We start from the raw sequence: 20737 nt of genomic DNA, 5'->3' as shown, positions 1-20737 counted from the left end.
TTCGTTTTCCATAACAGATACGCCATACTGGGTGTCAGTGCGGCTCGCACGTAGATTTTTTTGTCAACGCTCCTGTCACCCGTTCCCGCTGGCTGCTCCTGTGTGTTTACATGATTGGTGCGGCTGTCGCCGTCGGTGGTGTAAGAAAAGATAAATAATAAATGGTCATCATAATACATAAGTACAATATAAATAGTACAAAGATAAAGATTAAGAAAATAAATAAAAACAGGAAAGGCCTACCAGTACACGATAACTGTTACTATCAGTTACACAAAAAAAAAGTCAGATATAATTAAAACTTACATGATATAAAGGAAAACTATCCATTGCAACGACCAGCAGATTGAAGAATGTGGCTTCAAATGAAACTTCTAAACGGTAGTAGGAAATAGCACACCCATCATTTTTTGCGCTATGATGTTAATGATTTATTTAGGTAGTATTAATATATTATATACCTATGCGGTAACAAAAGTCGAGGTCAACGAAATAATGTACCTACTACTCATCTTTCAAAGAAATAAAAATAATAATGGTTCCGTCTGACATCTCCATTGTAAGCTGTTCAATATTATATCAAACTGAATTATTTAACAATTTGATATGATTTGATTTGCAAGGAAAAAATTGGTAAAAAAAAAATGTTTATCGTTTATTTTACCCTTTATTAAACCCTTTTATATTAATTACATACATACGGTAAACATAAAAACCTCACATACATTATTGTTTTACATATACACTTAAAAAAAAAAATTACAAATATTGATACATGTTATAAAATATATGTTGAAAGTTATTTACTTGCACAGTGCTGTATTATTACATTTGAAGCATCTTATGCCCCCATGATAAAGTAGACATTTTGTCTGTATTAATGAACCTTTTATCATCCTTGTTACATAATGCCACTTTATTTACAAACTGCGTAAATATTTCATGTTTAATTGACTTAAACAGCGCTTGTTTTTTGCGTATTATTTGATCTAAAAATAGTGCATCCGTATACTCAGAAATTTTAAGATCACGTACAACAGATTTTTTAACGCCTTTTGCCTTTTTCACCGTATAGGGTTTTTTGGTACAGTCGGTACCCTGGGGTGTTGTCGTGATACAATATAATTTTGATCGCAACCCAACAAAACTCGTTATAACTTTACCCTTGAGCTCGTCTTTAAATAACCCTGGAATCTTTTTATTAATTAATGGAATATTAAACTGGTTTTTTGGTTCCAAATTGCTGGTGTCAAAGTGGTCTAAAAAGCACAACCGCAAGTCTTTGTAAAAATCTTGCGTTTTGATGGAATAAACGAATGAATCTGTATATAAAAGACTTACACGATCAGAATAATGTGGTTTAATAACCGAGTAGTGAAAGTCGTACATGTGGCTTTTCGATAGTTCTAGTACTGTGAAACCAATATAAATTGGTTTGTTAAGTTCTACACATTCTGGTTTCATCTGAATTGTAACTAAATTATCTGATAAAATTGAAATACGATGAAAATTAGGTTTGTTTATTAAATCACACGCTCCGGTTTTCTTTTTAGAAATATTATTACGATCAATCCAAGTATTGATAAATTTTACATTTACTCTATTTTCAGTATTTTCCAACGTTTTACCGAAAACACTATTATTTAGTAATTTAAAGAAGTCTTGTTCGAATTCGGACTCTGCTTTTTTTCTTAATTCTGTGTTTAAATCGATATATTCTTTAAGAAATTTGCTTTGCCGGAATTTGATAATACGATGGATTTTTTTTAATTTAAGACCATGACTAAGACAAGTTTTAAGGTGTACGTAATGTATGACATAATTGTATTTGTCATATAAGTTTGGTATCAATTTCTCCATCATTCCACCAGGAGGAATCATTTTCTCTGCACAAAACGGCAAGTCGTTGTGTGTGTCATGAAGATAATTAGGATACTGGATATCTACTTCTAAAATATAACCGAAAGTCCCTTCATCAGATAATTTCATAACTTCAAATGTCTCAATTTCATTTTTGTTCAACCACTGAAACTCAGCATAAGGCATGTACTGACACATACTATAACCATACAGGTTATTACAATCTATATACACAATATATGAGTCTTGTTTATTTTTGTCATAATTTTCAATATAAATATTATTAGCTTCAGCATATCTATTCGAACACAAACATATGCCTCCTCGAATACCGCTTTGAATCATTCGAATCATTTCAAAATCGTGTATAAGCTCTAGAGTGACTCCGGTTTTAAGCAACATTGCATCATATGATAGACTAGGCGCTGAGAAATAAAATGCTGGATCTAATCGATAATGTGTGTTGCTCGTTTTTCGGAAATGCTCAAATATGTCAGTAAGAAGCAGTACATCAGTTTTTAAATAAAGATCGGTATATTGGCCCATATCCTTGATTTTAAACATCTCCCACACCAACTTAGCATGATTATATTGTTCATCTGTTACCGTTTGGTTAGTTAGTGAACTAAAAAACTCATTCTGTTGGGGTAACTCTTTTTCTTCATACGATTGCCATGTTTTCATATGTTCATAAGGATAAATTCCTTTTGTTAATAATAACTCAAATTTATTCATATCCGGAAAACTTTTTTGTAAATGATAAAAACAGGATCTATCCATGCTTTTTGCGAGGTCGTCCAAACTAGAGCTTAAAAATTTAAAAGAATCAACAAAGCGGAGCGGAAAACATTGTTCTTCATCTTTCAAGACGACATATTTTGTAAACGAAATGTATTTTTCCATAGACTTTGGAATCAATTTAACTTCACCAGGAGATTTACACAATTCTTTGATAAATAAGTGACAATCGTAACCTGACAGATTATGAAAGAAAACTGGTAGAAATCGAGGCACCTGAAGTTTCAAGTTACATTGCGAATGAGCTGCGCCGCGGTATTGACCGGATAAATGGCAATGATCACGAACTTTATTTTCGTCCCATAAGAGACCTTGACAAATATAGCAAACTATAGCGTTAGAAAATGCTTCGCGATCTGAATCTGTAAATACTATAGGCCTAGTTTTTCCTAGAATATTCGATATATCTTTAACTTTTTTGTAGAGTGACTCAACAAAAACTTGTACACAGTCGGGACCCCTATATGAAACATAATCATTTAAACTTTCATCATACGAGCACACAAGTTTAAAAGCAAATGCTACTGGTATGTGTTTTTGAAATACAAATGTATCTGATACTGTAGGATCATTGTCACACCCTTGATAAGTTTCTAATAATGTTTCGGCATCAGCGTAAACAACGAAAGGAACTGATTGTGTTCGTTCATAGTGATTAAACTTGATAGTACTACCTGATTTTGGTAACACTGTAGCTACACCTGCACAATTATGTTTACTTAACTGAGCATTACTATTGAAAAACAATAGGCAATCATCGCAAAAATGCAGTGCACTATGATGTTTCGTTATTTGATTCCTAACAAGTCGAGACAAGTTACTTATTAAGCAATAGTGTGTCTGGTCGTTTTTTTCTAGTAAGAGTAAGTTTATTTTATTTTCTCTTTTAAATGATGATTTGTAAAGAGGTCCAACCACATTTGTGCCTTTTAATCCGTAAACATTTATACTAATGTTATTATTGTTGCGTTCAAACACTGAAATGTCCTGAAAAGTTACCGGAGATGATAAATCTTCTACATTTAAAACATTTTTGAAATGTGGGTAAGAGGTAGTACGATTTACGTTTCGTTTAGCAGGATATAAACCTGCAACGACACTCCAAAGAAAACAAAAATCATCCTTATTTTTTATATTTATACAAGCTTTTTTGTTTTTAATAAATGCAGGTAACTCTATATAACAAGAACCTCGCATCGGTTCGTATTTATTTATGTTTACTTCGACATGAGAATTACTTAAAAACGACCAACCACTGTCTCTATGCTGGAAACTCTCTATTTAGGTGTCCGTGCCTTCGCTTGAACCACATTATGAGATAACACCCTTGTAACTCAGCCCTAATCAACCGAATCCATTAACTAGTAGCGCCATCTATCGCGCTACCCAAGTACTAATGGCGCCCGGTTGCCAGCGCCCGGCTGCTTTCTCTTCAGTACGCTTTTGTAACTCAGCCAAGCAACACGTTTACAAAGCAAGTTTAAAAAGATCAAGAAATTTAAATTGGTAAAAATATTTTGAAAATCTCCGACTTCGCGACATTCCGCTCGGTGCCCATGGCCCAGCGACGAGACGCAGTGACCTTCCTACAGGCACCGTCACAAAAAGTACACGGGTACTTACGCCTCATGGCCTCGTCCTTGGGACAACAAGCGTCGTCCCGTGAGACGACATGGCGTCGTCCCGTGAGACGACAAGCGTCGTCCCGTGAAATGACATGGTGTCGTCCCGTGAGACGACATGGTGTCGACCCGTGAGACGACGAGGCGTCGTCCCGTGAGACGACAAGGCGTCGTCCCGGGAGACGACAAGGCGTCGTCCCGTGAGACGACATGGCGTCGTCCCGTGGTATCGTCCTGACAGACGACATGGTATTGTCCTGACAGACGACATGGCAGCGTCTTGTAAGACGACGAGCATCGTCTCGTTAAAAGACCTTGTGACATTCCGCTCAGTGCCCGTGGCCCAGCGATGAGACTAAGTGAGCTCTTATAGCCATCACCATAAAAAGAATACCAACGGGTATAAATGGCACACGGCGTCGTCCCGTTGGACGACAAGCGTCGTTGCGACATATCGTAGTCCCGTGAGATGACATGACATCGTCCTGTGGGACATCAGGCGTCGTCCTGTAAAACGATAAGGCGTCATCCTGTGATACGACAGGCATCTCGATGAGTTACGTCATCGTGTGAGAAGACATTGCGCCATCCTGTGGTATCGTCCCGTGAGAGGATATTGCGTCCCATAGGACTACATTGCATTGTTCCATAAGACTACATTTTGTCGTATCGTGAGACATTAATGCGTCGTCCTATGAGACGATATCGCATCGTCCTCTGAAATGACATTGAAATGACGTTGTCTTGTTAAACAAAAACCGTTGTCTCATGGTCTACCATTAATACGGTAGTGGACGTCTTATTGGTCGCTTTATCGTTCGATGTCTGCATGTATGTCAGCTGTGGGCCTCGCATTTAAGATCTGCATGGTCATGAACCAATGCACGACTTAGTTAGTGGGCGTCATCATCATTGTAGCCAACCAAATGGTGTGTCACCTTTTAGAACGACGAGCAGCACAATTTCTATTAGCGGGTTTGGCGCGAAATTGATAACGAAATGCAGTTATAGTAATTGTCTCAACCGGCCACGAAAAAGGAAGGTTTCCGTCTTGGTCGTGTACAAATGTTGGTCTGGGTCGATAACAAACAATTGCCGTGAGATACCAAACAAACCAAAAATATACATTCTGAGGATCCTAACTGTATGACTAACTGGCCATGAAAAATAGCAGTTAAGAAACTGTGAAAAGGGAAAAGTACAAAGTGAAAAACCTTGTGTTAAGTATTGCCCAACTAGATCCTATACCAAAAAGAGAGAGGGGGAGGCAAGAAAATTGACGTTAGCCTTAAAGAAGGAAAGAAAACTAAAATTCTCTCTTCTGAATAGGAATACCAATACAAGTATAATGCCAATTCATTTACGGCTCAGTAATAGGCTAACAAGAGATATCTCTTTATTGCGGCTCTAAACCTGAAAAGAATAGAGTTTATGATACTCATATAAGTATATTAGTGAAAAATCTTCGCACTAAATCCCTCTTTTGAATGATGAATGACTAGTCAGGTTGATAGTGTGTTTGGGAATACTGAAGCATCTCCTGTCTACACTCTAAATATTGATCATTAGCTAAAAAATTGCGGCCTGTTACAAAGAGAAACCTTTTACTTACTTTAAATCGTCTACTATGTATGTAGCTGTGAAACAGAGACTAAGAGTAACACGTAGAAAACAGCAAGTTCCTTCCATCGCATTCCGTCCGACAGACCGAACTGACAAAGGCATTTATAATGTAATTAGTGCTCTATTCACATCAGTCAGGTAGAAACTTGTGAAATTAGGTTCAAATGCTGTAAGTAACAAGATCCACTTCGGAAGATTATCTAAGCAGCGGGTTGTCAATCGACCTGCCGTTGGTATAACAATCATGCATCATAAAACGTTGACCATAAACGTTACATAGTTCAATTTCAAAGGAAATGAACTCTTACTGGTAATATAACTATCGGAAACAGACGGTATTTGTAGGAGGTGCTTTCACAAAATGTCTAAAAGGACCAACTAGTAAAATATTAATTTAGTATGGCAATCCGCATAGTTACCCATGATTGTTCAATAGGTGAAACATCAGTTTCTTCAGTGGTAAATGTTATGCCTATGTAGAAGATGAAGCGCCTTTTCAAGTTATGTAAATAAATAAAGAAATTATGAAAAGATTTTTCGGTAGTTTAGTTAGAGTGGGGTTACTGATTCTGTTTCGAAAAATCGCGAATTGAATTAGAGGTGAAGCCGCCTAAGGGAACTAAGCTGTCGAACCAATAGCCACGGTCCACGACTTTACATCTAAACGATGATTGTTTAATTTCTTCAAATAGACAAATTAAAATGAAGTCACTTCAGAAACTTTGAAACCACGTGGACTGCGGGGCAAGCCAACGTACATACAAACGTACAACGTACGTAAACGTACACACATGCGTAATGTGTAGAAAATAATTGCAGGCAGTCACCGATAGCAGATACCGGATTCTGAAAGAATACGGATCAGAAATATCCTTCTTTCGATTTCCAGAGGAGAGGTTTCCTTTGCAGATAAGGAAGTACTCACGTGATTTTATAAAAGAATAACAACATACGGTGGTTCAGGAAAAATGCAAGTTCTAAGCGAAATATGATCCCAGTACTGACACATGACTACAAATATGTTCGCCGGTTAAATAGAGCCTGCAATTTACTCTGAAAATCAACACTAGTTCAGCTGTCATTGCCAGATCTAAGTACGATAAGCTTAGCTGAAAGGTAGTAGCCCAGAGTTTACAGCATACTGTTGTAACAGGTATCGTAGGGCATGTAATTGGAAACGTCATCGTCAATGCAATCAATTAGAGTTCCAGGTGTAGTACCCTACAAAATCATCGTGTCTTGGTTATAGGGCAGATGCGCTGCTAATCGAATTACAGCATTAGTTGTGAAGACAACTACAATTCATATATTTATATATTCATGATAATATGCTTATATCATTAAATACAGTAAATATGAGATGTCAGTAGACATATATCAACGTTACGTCAGGCGTAGCTCACTCCGCGATTTCGTCGCGTCGCTACAAGTACATGCGGCCCACACCAATTTTGGTGTCTAGCACTAGTAGTTGCCACGCACCGCTATGGAATGGACGCCTGCTCGCGCTTGCGCCACCTGGCGGTCATAATCTGTCGTAATAGTACATACTATTATTTATTCTATGATTACGTCAAGGTAGTGACATAAATATAATATGTCGCAGAAAGGCCTAGATCATCAAATAATTGTTTATTTGTGGGCATCATGATGCCTAATTAACCCTAGGGTTCCCTCAAGATCATCAAATGATACACAACTTGATTGCACAAAAGCCAATAAACAACATACAACGTCCTTGTATTGCTAAATTTCTAATCAAAAGTACCTACAAATTATTAATAATAATAATTCAGCCTATATACGTCCCACTACTGGGCACAGGCCTCTTCTCACTCGCGAGAGGGCTTGGGCTATAGTCCCCACGCTGGCTTATGCGGATTGGGGCTTCAAATGAACAAATTAAGTAATGAAATTAATATTTGGTAATGAACGCGTCTACACGTGTTAAGGTTCGACAGGAATTGTGCCACAGCATCGTCCGCGCGCGCAGGTGCTGACGCAGCACTTGAGATTATATGACATCATGAGACACCCGTGGTTTGTGCCACTGCAATGGTATAATGCGAAGAACTTACTGGTTCGGACCATATACAAATAATAATAATGTTTTAACTTGTCTGGGTGTTACGAAAGTTCCGCGATTGGTTTGAAAAGGTTGCACTACAATTTAAAGTGGATAGGTCCACCTCCTCTACTCATACTCGAAGAGTCTTTCATCGTTAGTCAAGAGGTTTTTACACTCTTATTAGAAGATCGTATGTATACGAAAGCATTAAAAACTCACAAATCGTGCTAAGTCTAACAATAAAGCACAATCCATTACCAGCGCGCGAACCAAAAAATCTTCAGTTTGGGAATCAGCTTGCCACCAGAAAGAGTGAACATTAAACAACCTACAATTACAAGCCTTTATTATAATTAGCCTAAAAATTATAGGTAAAGGCATTGGAATTATTTAAAGATTAAAAAATCTCCTAAAATATCCTACTTGGTAGACGGATCTTCAGTCTACGCACAACATCATGGTGAGATGCCATCCACAACAACTGGAGTTGTCAGCATCACTTTAAATTCATAATCATCGCCTCCATACGATTGTCACCTTCGTGCATGTCAGTGATTCTGTTCATTCGTTACATTCGCTTGCATGACTGACAAGCATATAATATAAGCTTGGTTGACCCGGGACCAGCCTAATTGGCAAGTTTTCAGTTATCTGTGGGGAGTAGTAAATTTAGCAGCATAATTGACACTTAAAATAGGTAGGAGCCTACCATTTCATACAAGAATTAATATCTATTCATGGCTTACTATTAATATGGTTGTTTTTAAAGCAACCCTCACCGAAAACTAATCTGTAAGGAAGGATGTATTATCGCCTCAGTTGAAACTACTGCTAGGTTGTTGAGAGTTGTTACTAGTTAGTAACGCATACATTAAATCATGAAGTGTTGTATTTTCTTCTTCACTTTCTGACGCTACTTTCAGGCAGAGGAGTACTTGATTCGAAATAAATCTCAATTGCTTCCACAAATAAGAACATCATGTTTATAATTTTTAACACATTTACGGAATATGTTGTCCTTATGTAATGATAGCCCATTAACAAATAAACCTGGTATACCTAGTCAATAACTATGTATTAATATCTAAATAATGTCAATATCGTATTGTAGTGGGTACCTATACAAACATTTGGTTATTTGTCCACATTAAAAGTCATATTACATTACATCTGGCCTATGATGCAACTTACCAATTTACATTAAATTGTTGGAAAATACAATAAATCAGAGAGTACCCAAGCTTTTACAATTAGTTGCAAAAATTTTAAACAGTGGATGGGCCGGCAGTGTTAAATTTGTGTTAAGCAGTAGATAAGTAGTAGTAATATCATTACATCATATAACAAAACCTTTTTATCACCTAGTGGGCTATTGTAAAGAAAGCATCAGGTAGTTTGGACGGGTTTAATGTAAAACTCACTCGATGAGGTTCACGTTACACGCATCAGAGGTACTACTTCAGATAGTGGTTACACTTAAATTTGTACGACCTACAAGTACCTACTTATGTCTTTAATTATGATTTTAGGGACAGTCTTTCAACTAATAGTCACACAGTTTTGTTTTATATAAAAAGTTAAGTAGTTTTACAGTCACAATGTATAACTTATGTTGCCAGTCAGTGCTAACAATTGTCTCATCTATCGTTAATTACAAATAAGGAAAATCTAGTTAAGGTTTGACGTAAACAATCCTTTAGTATATCAATACGGAATAAATTTCAAGCCTATATTCTTATCATGTGATTTTTGCATAAATTTAAATATTATCAGTCACAGTACGCCCGGGCCAGCGCCGGCAGAGGTTTAAACACGTCTCATAATGTGGTTCAAGCGAAGGCACGGACACCTAAATAGAACCGTTTTTCCCCCGAAGGGTAAAAAACGGATATTTAGGTTCCTGCCGAAGCTTGAACCACACCTAAGGGCCTTGCCGGCTTATGTGGTACTGAAGAGAAAGCAGCCGGGCGCTGGCAACCGGGCGCCATTAGTACTTGGGTAGCGCGATAGATGGCGCTACTAGTTAATGGATTCGGTTGATTAGGGCTGAGTTACAAGGGTGTTATCTCATAATGTGGTTCAAGCTTCGGCAGGAACCTAAATATCCGTTTTTTACCCTTCGGGGGAAAAACGGTTCTATTTTGCGCAACAAATTTGCGATGACTGTTGCATATATTGTTTCGAAATCAAAATGTGTATGTATTATTATATTTTTAGTACCAAATGATTTAATTTCTTGTGTGTCATTTTTGCATAAGTAAAATAAACTATAGAGTTCAAAATTGACTTTAACCGAAGTATGTGTTTGAATTGCTTCATTTATCAGGTGTCGCACTTTATTAGAAATTGATTTAAAAAAGTCTGCAGGTAACAAATTTATTTTATCATCATTTGCTATAATTTTATATGTAGCAATTCTAGATCGAAACGCAGACGATATTCTAAAAACATCTTTTATATGTTCTTCGGAAGAATTTTTTTTATGAAGATTGCTGCGCAGATGGCCAACCCATTTACGATTTTCAATAGTAATCGAGCAACTTGAACAAAATGGCATTTTGATGTATTTTATTTGAATTTATTAGACCTTGATGTGTCTATAACATATACGACTCAAAAAAAAAATAAGGGTCACTGATATTTGTATCGTCACTAAAAATATATATATATATATATATATATATATATAAAATATTAAATTATGATGTGTATTTTGTTAAAAAATCGCAAAACATAACTTTCGTTATAATTTAGGTAAATATTCTAAAATAAAACTTGTTCCAAATGAAGTTATTAATTTTGTGCCCCTATTTTCATTTGATTTGTATAAAATTAGCCTTTCCACTGTGCAAATAAATTAACCTTATATTACATTATAAAAATTAACTAATTAAAATTAATTATTTTTATGTGCGTAAAACACTGATTCCGTATCATTAAACAGTTTACGAGCACTTTTGAAAAAACCTTGAAGCTTTTTCCACTCGTCTCCGTTGGCATTAATTTGGATTTTTAATGAATTTAGAGCTTTTTGCCAACGATCTTCGCGACCAACGGAAATCGCATCTGCCGTCTTATATACCTTTATTTCAACGTAAAAATCGCCGTCAAGGTGTTTCCGACGAATCACTGACCCATTGGCCACACGCGAACTCAGTACCGACGGCAGAACAACTGAAGCCTCCTTCTGTCCCGCTGTAGTTGCCTCCTCTTTTGTCAGCAGCCCGAACAAGTCGAAAGATTCATTCCACGGTGATGGCTCCTCATTTCGTTTCACAGATCTATGTAAGAAATAGTATAAAATAAATAAATTGTCCCAAAATAAAATAATGGGTTCTTGAATTGTAGTCCCAAACGACCTTCATAGCTCCATCATTTTTTTTTAATAAAAAAGTGACTAGATAAAAACTAGGTACTTAACGCCAACCAATTTTTTGAGCAACAAAATTTCTCAAGAATCGAATGAAAAATGCTGAATTTTATACTAAATATTTCAAACAATGCTTACGTTTTAGAAGTAGACGCCTTCTGTTTTTTATTGTTAGAAGCTTTCGTGTCCCCCTCCGCAGATCTGAAAAATATAAATATTAGTTAATAATAGTTCGTGATAATTTAACTACCTTTGTATATCGAAATCAGATATATTATTTTTTCATTTACATGAAACACAAAGTTTAAATCACCTTTTCTGTGCAGGAGTCTTCTGTTTCTTTCCAGTCTGCTCGTTAAAAACCTCCTTTTCCTCTGAGTCCGATCTAAAGAATAAATAATATAAGAATTAATTATCACTCATAGAAAGAATATTTTTAATAGGAAACAAATGAAATTGTAACAATAATCATAATTACCTCTGTGCAAGGTCCTTAGTCTTGGAATTCTTCTTGCTTGTCATACAGGACATGTATTCGCAGGTTGAGTCATATTCTGAGTCCGACCTGATAAAAAAACAAAATTGTTATTTAACCCTAAAGTTGGCAAGGATATAAGTGTACGATTTTTTTTCTTCTTTTGGAATTTTTTAGTTCCTGAACGATAAAAATACATATAAAAAATGTAAAAAAAAATATTTCATTTATATATTTGTATTTATGGCATGTATCCTAATAGATACATTGCCAAGTGTTCTAGATTATAATTGAAAATAACTGCGTATCTTTAAGGATACTTTGCCTGCTGGTGAGATAAATAAAACACAGTCGATTTTGAAAAGAATCTCTATAACAACATATCTTATATTAAATCCAAAAATGGATATTTGACTTATAGCTTTATACCGGCTTAAATTTTTATAACAAAACGAGATCACTTGTTGCACAACTGAGAATCAGATTAAAAAAATATAAACATCTCTAAAAACATAAACGTCCAAAAAAAACTTATCTTCTAACACGTACCTTAACTAATAGGTAGGTATACTTTATGACATATTGTGATAATCATAAAAACAATTGCGATCCTCAGTCAAGCACAGTCTTACATTGCATTTACAGCATACAAATTTGGTTTGCCCTTTGATGCATTTCTTGCAGCGACCTTTAGCCATAAACGTTGGGAAATGGCCTATTTGATCGTATCGACTGTCAATTTGACAATCGGGAGTCAAGAATTTCTTTTTCCCTCCTGGAGTTCTTGTTAGCGCCCTGTGCAATGTAACAAGGCTTTTACTTATTGCACATCTAAAGATCTTCAGTTTTAATGGCTTAGATTCAGTAGTCTCCCTTCTGTAAACCAACCAAGCATTATTAACACAGATGTCGAGGAGCTAGGAAAAGAGGGGTATGTACCATCTATGCGCTTTCATTTCCGTTCTGTACAAAGCAATGAGCATATCGGCGAGGTCTACTCCTCCCATGTGTGAGTTGTAATGGCGAATCATATTAGGACAAGCTACTTGTTGCCTGGTTTTGGTCGCTTTGTTGTATCGCAAAACATTATGACTCGGATGAGCGTCCACATAGGAACTAGCTGCAGTGACACATTTATTATCAAACCATTTGACTATTGCAATATTGCTTTCATTTGAGACTACTTGAGCATGAGCACCACGTCCTTTTTTCTTTAGATTCTTATCAGTGGGTAATTTTTTGTTGGCTTCACGCAAACGATTCGACCTTATAGTACCTAAACTGAAAATCCCATACTCGTTCCTCATATGGTGAATCAATTCTAACGACGTAAAGAAGTTGTCGAAGTATAATACTTTACAAGCAGGCAGCTGAATACTCTGTGATAGTGCTATAACAACTTTTGCACCTAAACCCATACAGTCTTCCTCTTCAGTAAAGGCATGGTAGCGAAAAGTGTCTTCCCCTCCATAAATCAAAAAGTCATACACTAATCCAGTCATTCCTGCTCGAACGAATACCTTATACCCCCATCTGCGAGGTTTATTTTTAACAAATTGCTTTCTTGAGCCCGCTCTTGTGCCTTTATAGGGTACCATCATTTCATCAATGCTGAAATGGTTTTCCTCTTCGACTTTTAAGCAATTAAGACGGACTCTTTCAAGAAATGGTCTGATTTTATAGTATCGATCACCATCGTCCATTTCATTGTCTGCAAAATGAAGATATCGTCGGATTTGTTCGTAACGCTTTAAGCTCATTACATCTGCTATTTTATCGAACCTCAGGAATTTTGACCAATAGTCAGTATAAGCTGGCATATCAACAATACCCATGAGCAGTTCCATAGCGATGAAGTCTTTTATTTCGTCTATAGTAACGTTCAAAGATGTACCTTTTGATTGTACGTGGTATAAATTTGTTTGTTCCACCATCAATTCCATTAAGTCGTCAGATAAGAACATACGGAAATATTCTAAAGGCGGCTTAGTATTAGGAGGCTTGCTAAATATTTTTTCTTCGATTTCTGCACTGCCACGAAAATGCTGAGTCGCCCATTTCACGTTTAACTTTTTTTGTTTAACTACTTTTTTTTTGACGACTTGAGTCTTGTTCTTCTTGGACCGAGTTGCGTTATACGGAGAAGGATTCAAACAATAAGAAGGGGTCATTGGCGCTGCTAATGGCGAGAATGGATGGATGGTGGAAACAGCTGAATTACGTTGCATCTGGCCTTTTTTCATAGTTGAACGGTTCGACTGAACGAGTGGAGTCAGAGGAGAGTATAAAGGTGCTAGTGGACTCGAATCATTAGAACAGGGCCTGGTTAATGTTAGTCGCACAGTTGGAGTCAGGGGTGAGCCTGTAAGAGCCTGTGGACTAGCATCATTAGGGCAAGGTTCGGTCGATGTAAGTTGCACGCATGATTTGTTTCCATCTTTAGTTGATACTAGAATTTCATCAGATTCGCTTTCACTGTCTGACAACAGATGTAAATTTTCTAAAGATGACGCTATAGATGGTGCAGGTGAGCTGTCAGAATTATATATACGTGTGGGAAGTTCTAGTTCATCTTCAGAGGTGTCACTCCTTTCTAGATCAGAGCCTGCTCCTGGCTTGGGTACTAATGCCAAAATTCTTTGAGATCTTGTGATTGGCTGCAAACCACGAAAAAAAAAATAGAAATAAATAGATTTTTCTTCATGAACGATGTTTTTTTATACAACTACTCTATTGGCAATGTGTACTTAAATGCACGGGATAAAATATAACTAATAATATACGAAACTCGGCAATGTATCTAGAAATGCACACGACCAAATTGAAGTAAATATATGGTAAGCTGGCAATGTGCATTTAAAGATACATCAAGAAAGACGGTCATATTTTACTTTGAAAAGTAACCTATGTCTATCAAATAACACTAAAAGTGGATAGATCAATTATTAGACTACAAAACAAAACCGTTTGCTACCCGCGAAATTAATAAAAATAAGGAGTTATAATATATGATCACCTTGAAACTCGAAGCCGCACGCGCACGGTCCACCATCTTGCTAGCTACTGTGAAATAGTGTTGCCAGAAAACTAAAATACATATTTTGGCCGGAAGGTTATAAGTTTATCTACCGCTTAGTACCAAAAAAATAATTGAAAACATTTGCTACTACCCGCCAGATTTTTTCAAAAAAAATGTGCATTATTAGATACGATATCGAGTTTAGGGTTAAACTACCTATATTTGCATATACTTTGCAAAAATACAGTATTCAATAATTTAAAAAGAAGTTATGTAAAACTAAATGGTTAACTTACTTACATGGTTATTAAATTATTTGCACTGGAATAGTCTTCAAATTTAATCTTGATAGTTCTTCACCTCAGGATTGTCACAACAATAATGAATTATTTAAATTAAATTATAAAAAAATTAACCTTGCCGTCAAACGCTAGGGTTGTCACAGTTATTTTAAGCCTTAACTTTACTGCATTTAGTTTTCTTATTTCATACTTCTTTTAAAGTATTTTTAATTTATAAAGACTTGTTTGAAATTTTATGAAATGGTTTAATAGTCTTTGGAAGAAAAAAAAAATCATTTTTAAAATTAAAAAAAATCGGGCTTATTGCTAGATCGCCTGTTGTTTACCTCTAAGTTAATCAATTTTATTCTCTGTACTAGTTTATATAGAGTGTTCCGTAAAAAGTATTTGTATTGTATTGTATTGTAATAATAGGTGCTAATACTTTTGGACAAGGCTGTATAATTTACCTGTTGGTCCACTTCCCTGCTTGACCAAAATCTAGGTATAGCACGTAGATAATAACATCTCTGTAAGATCAAAATTGATGAAATATTGTGTTTAGTTTATAGTTCTAGTATTATTACGAGTTCAGTTTAACAATACAAAACCTTTTTTTTTTTTAATAGAAAAACATTATGGGTTTCAAATTTATAATTATAGACACTTTTTTTTTAAATTTATTATATAGACTTCCAGTTTGCATTCACAAAGGAAAGATAGACAAACATACATTCGTAATAAATGCTTCATGTACAACCCTATTCCCACATTGCATCACACTAAAGTTTCATGTTAACAACTCGTGTAAGTAATAAGAGTCTCAATCGCGGACCGACTCAAATGCATGCTCAGCGGTATGCACACCGGCAGGTTAAAGGTTCGAAATGTAATAGAGTAGAATTCCACTCACATATAATAATATAACTTTTTTTTTTTACCTTTTACATTGAAATTAAATAGTATTCGATTTTCTTATTGTAATTTAATTAAATTAATATTATATTATAATAATATAACTTTTTTTTATTACTATTGTAATAAATTTTACTGTATAAATTCATATTAATATGTAATAATCTGTATCACTTAAAATGCAATAATCTAACTTTTTAATTCGAAAATCATCATCATCAGCAGTAGCATTATATTATCCTAAATGTCTTTATTATCAAAATAGAATAAAAATTATAAAAATATTGTTCAATTATTCTTTATATAATGTAATTTAGTTTTATACTTAATTACATAAAATATTATTTTATAGGGTAAGGTAAGCTCTACAAATTATAGAGAAATCGATGATGAAATTTTAAATAATGTTTTAAAATAAGTCTCTATTTGTTTTGTCAATTTTATTATTATTTATTTATAAAGGCTTCTAATAGTTTTTCATAAAATAATAGAGAAATGTAAGACCGTAAAGTAAATATTATATAGTTGTAATATCGACTCCATGGATCTAAACAACAATCTTTTACCGAGTAACTCAAATGCGTGCTCAGCAGACCTACAGGTTCGAAATGTAGAAGAGTAGACATTCCTCTCTCATAAATTTATTTTTACTCTTTGTATTTAAATAGAAAATAATATGGTATTCGATTTTCTTTATTTTTTAATAAATATGTTTTATTGCTAAAATAATCTGATTTAATTTTTTTAAATTCGAAAATGATAATTATCGTCTTATCATTTATATAATATGTTTATATTTATAATATAATAAAATCAAATTATAATGAGTGTAATCTACCATTGTAATTTGATTTTGTTTTATATTTCATTACATAAAAAAATATCTTCAAATCACAGAGAAATTAATTTTATAATTTGATATAGTGTTTGTTTTAAGTTTGTCTTTTAAATAGTGTTTTGTAGTAAATTCTTATATATTTGTTGAAAACCTCTCTTTTTTCAAAAATTAAAGAAATATAAGTCTGTAAAAATATATACATATAATTGTAACGTCGACTCCATGGATCTAAACAACAATCCTTTATTGACGTCATACATAAATTAATTGAGTTTACCAATCAGAAGCTCTGTCCTACATCGCGCTTTTAAAGTTTTTGCAACTAACTGCATATATACATTTTTCAATTATGATTTGTCGGAGATCCCGCTGCTGTCAACCGGAGCTAGCTGGGTGATCCTAGCACACAAGTTTCTGCCGGGGACTACCTCCCTGGGACTTGCGTCTTGACATGAAGGCTGGCCACCTTTGTGTTGAGCTGTGCTATTAACCAAACATGCAATCGAACGAACAGGAGAATCCATCACTATGCCGGTTGATAGTGTAAGGAGGACCCTAAGCAAAGTACGTCAAACGCGGCTTTCTGCCGGGGACCGCCTCCCTGGGAGCTGCATCATGTCATGAGATTGGCCAACTCTATGATGTGTTGTACTTTATCACACACGGCAATCTAAAGTCTAATTTGTACTATAGACTGAAGAATGCTGTCAGATCCTCTGCCAGGGCTCATACGCCTTGGGGGTCTACGTGTTCACAGGGACTGATCAGCTCTGTGACATGGTGTGTTTTGTTGCTTTTAACAATTGGTAAGTCTTATTTAGAAATTAAGTTCAGTAAAAAAAAAAAAAATATCAATATCAAGATTTGTAATAATCACGTTTTATGATCATAGATTATTCTGATTCGGCTGTAATGCGTATTATCTAAGCATGTGACGTTTGTTTTCGTCAAAGTAAAGAGTGTTTTTGTTAAGTAACGTTAAAAATTGATAAGTGTAATTGAGAAATTAATTTCAGTAAGTAATAAATACATCAATTGAGATTTTATAAATAAAAATTATTTACACAGATCATACTGATTCGATTGTAAAGCGTATTCTGATTTAGTATCTAAGCGTTTGACGTTTGGTTTAGACAAACCATGTTAAGGCATTACAATTATAAAATATTTAATGTCAACGTTTAGGTTTTAAGCCTTCAGTACAACCTGTGTCCTTAAGGCTCATACCCTAGTCCAACAGAGGACTGATGTACCTTACATCCTGTACTTCGATTAAATATTTAAGTTTAAATGCTTTGACATTTTGTGTCTGTAAACTGCTACTTGACTTAAACATTCCTTATTTAAAACAATTTAAACGCGAATCGAGATCTCTAGGTGTCTAAGGGCAAACTGTTAAATCTTTCGTGGTGTATATTGGATATTTTAGATCATTTAACCCTTTCTTGCCTTAACGAGACAGAAACCAAGCTGTTTATAAGACCACTTTCAACAAAAACTTTCGTAAAACGCATAGAGCGAACGCAGTGAGCGGCCAAATGCGGTTACACGAAAGTTTTTGTTGAAAGTGATCTTATGAACAGCTTGGTTTCTGTCTCGTTAAGGCAGGAAAGGGTTAAATGATCTAGAATGCCCAATATACACCTACTGCGGGATAACTCATCGATCTCGCCCAACCGGTTCGCTTCGAACGTTTTATATGAGCGCGTATTGTTACGCACCCAGTGCAAGACAGTCGAACTGTCGCACCAAAAGTAACGCCGCTCGGGAACTATCTTGTGCACCTTACCTATCGTATTAGCCAGCCTTGCGGCTAATAGTGCAGCTTGTAACTCGGCCTTAGGTACTGTCAATGGCTTTACAGGCATAACCTTACATTTACTGGCAATAAAGGCAACTTTAATACTACCATTTATCTGCCAACGCCAATAAGCTACAGTACACATAGCCCGAGTACTACTATCACAAAAAACATGCAATTGTAAGTTGTTATAACCTACCTTTGCCGTGCGCGTAGCGCTTGTAGCTCCTGCTACGGATTCGTAGGCCTTCGTAGCGCATGACGTAGGCGCACCGTTGCCAGGCGCGTACGTCGATAACGGCAACGTCGCGCTCGGGGTACCAGCAGATGCTGCGCTCCGGTGATCTGCTGTCTCGCTTACTCGCACAGATGGAGACTCGGCATCTCCGTGGCTGTGATTGCGAACAGCTGATTGATAGCACCTTGGTATACGTATGTCGCTAATTACCTTAAGTAGGTCAATCCATTTTCGCCACTTGTTGTAAATAGCATCCGGAATGTAATCATTCCAGTCTATATTTAACCGCCAGGTATCCTGCAGCATTATTCGACCCTGAATGGTAAAAGGAGATAAGAATCCTAAAATGTCGAAAATAGACATTATTACCCTAAGCATAAGACGCTTTGTAGGACGCTCATCACCGTTGACAATACTTTCGGGAATCCGTTTTAATGATAAGTCGAATGTCAACTTATCATCGGCTGGGTACCATATTAGCCCGAGAGTACGCTCACCTTGTTGCTGCTGATCGACTTTAAAGTCTTTAAACCTTACGGCCGCTGTCCCTAAGGTTTGATTTGGCAGACTATTTAAAACTGAGACACTGTTGCTAGTCCAGTTTCTCATCTCGAAACCGCCCGCACTGTGAATAAAATTTATATTTCTTACCATTTTGATGGCCGAGGCTTCGTCTGCAAAACTGTCTATGTAGTCATCTACGTAATGCGAGTTACATATCGCATCGACAGCTTCTGGCATAGTTGACTCGAACCGTCGCGCGTTCAAGTTTTTTATAAACTGACTAACAAATGGACTGCAATTAGCCCCAAACGGAAGTGATGTCATTACATACGTTTTTAATTCGTCAGTAGGCTCGTCCCTCCATAGGAACCTTAAAGCGTGTTGATCTTCGGCCCGAATCTTGATCCTTAAAAACATATCTTTGATGTCACCTGTTACTCGAATCTTGTTTTCCCTAAAGCGTAACATAATACCAAATAGCGATGACAACAAATCGGGACCTGTTAATAAGAAATCGTTTAAACATAAGCCATTTACCTTATTTGCTGAGTCGAAGACCAAGCGCAGACGCTTTTTGTTGACGTTGTCTACTCCAAAATGAGCGAGATACCATTTTTTGGGTCTCACCTGAGTATCTGACAGTTCAGATGCGTAATCATTTTGAAGTAAGTGAGCCACGCGCTCCCGATACCTTTCAGCAAAACCAGAGTCTTTAGTCATTTTCTTTTCGATACCTTTCATCCTTTTAAGAGCGCTAGGATACGAGTCAGGCATGGATGGGTGGTCCTCCTTCCAGGGCAGGCCGACGTGCCAGCGGCCGGCGCGCAGCTCAGCGGACTGCTGCAGCTGCACCACCGCGCGCGCGTCCTGCGCATTCTGCCGCGGCGCGCACGTCACGCCCAACGTGTCCAACTTGAATGACAGGCGGACCTCCTCGTGGATCTGCCTTAACAGATCGAGACCCTCTGAGGTATCCGTCGTGTGCTCCGACTCTGAAATAAAAAGGTTAGACTCGACCTGCGTGGGCGGGCGGACACCCTGCGGCACGTACACCTTCCCATGAGCGCACCAACCCAAGGGAGTGAGGCTAGCATAACCCTCGTTATTTTTACCCTCTCTAACTTGTAAAGGCATCATTAAATGATAGTTATCTTGACCTATTAAAATCTCAGGTTTTGAATCGGAAGTACATAATTTATCTTTTATATCTTTTAAGTGAGCAAAGTTAGTACATTTTAAAACTGATAGACTTTGCAACGGTACACTCAAGTCATCGACACTACGCACTCTTATATTATGCACCTTATTGTCTATACCCGTAATGT

General features: G+C 36.3%; 2 protein-coding genes across 2 annotated transcripts; both read right to left on the bottom strand.

The window, feature by feature from the left end:
- Positions 1-11475: 11475 nt before the first annotated feature.
- LOC134805665 (piggyBac transposable element-derived protein 3-like) lies at positions 11476-13651 on the bottom strand. Its single transcript, XM_063778927.1, has 4 exons — positions 12963-13651; positions 11820-11906; positions 11655-11726; positions 11476-11542 (listed from the first exon to the last, which is right to left on the bottom strand). The coding sequence occupies exons 1-4, from the start codon at positions 13649-13651 to the stop codon at positions 11476-11478; spliced, it is 915 nt and encodes a 304-aa protein (XP_063634997.1).
- Positions 13652-18413: 4762 nt separating this feature from the next.
- LOC134805687 (uncharacterized) lies at positions 18414-20546 on the bottom strand. Its single transcript, XM_063778941.1, has 2 exons — positions 20040-20546; positions 18414-19688 (listed from the first exon to the last, which is right to left on the bottom strand). Exons 1-2 carry the CDS (start codon positions 20544-20546, stop codon positions 18414-18416), a joined length of 1782 nt encoding a protein of 593 aa, XP_063635011.1.
- Between the last annotated feature and the right edge of the window lie 191 nt (positions 20547-20737).

Source organism: Cydia splendana, unplaced genomic scaffold (genome assembly GCF_910591565.1).
Source record: "Cydia splendana unplaced genomic scaffold, ilCydSple1.2 scaffold_48_ctg1, whole genome shotgun sequence".
In the NCBI taxonomy this organism is placed as follows: Eukaryota; Metazoa; Arthropoda; class Insecta; order Lepidoptera; family Tortricidae; genus Cydia; species Cydia splendana.
Note: the sequence above shows the minus strand (reverse complement) of the source record. Positions and strands in the feature narration are given on the sequence as shown.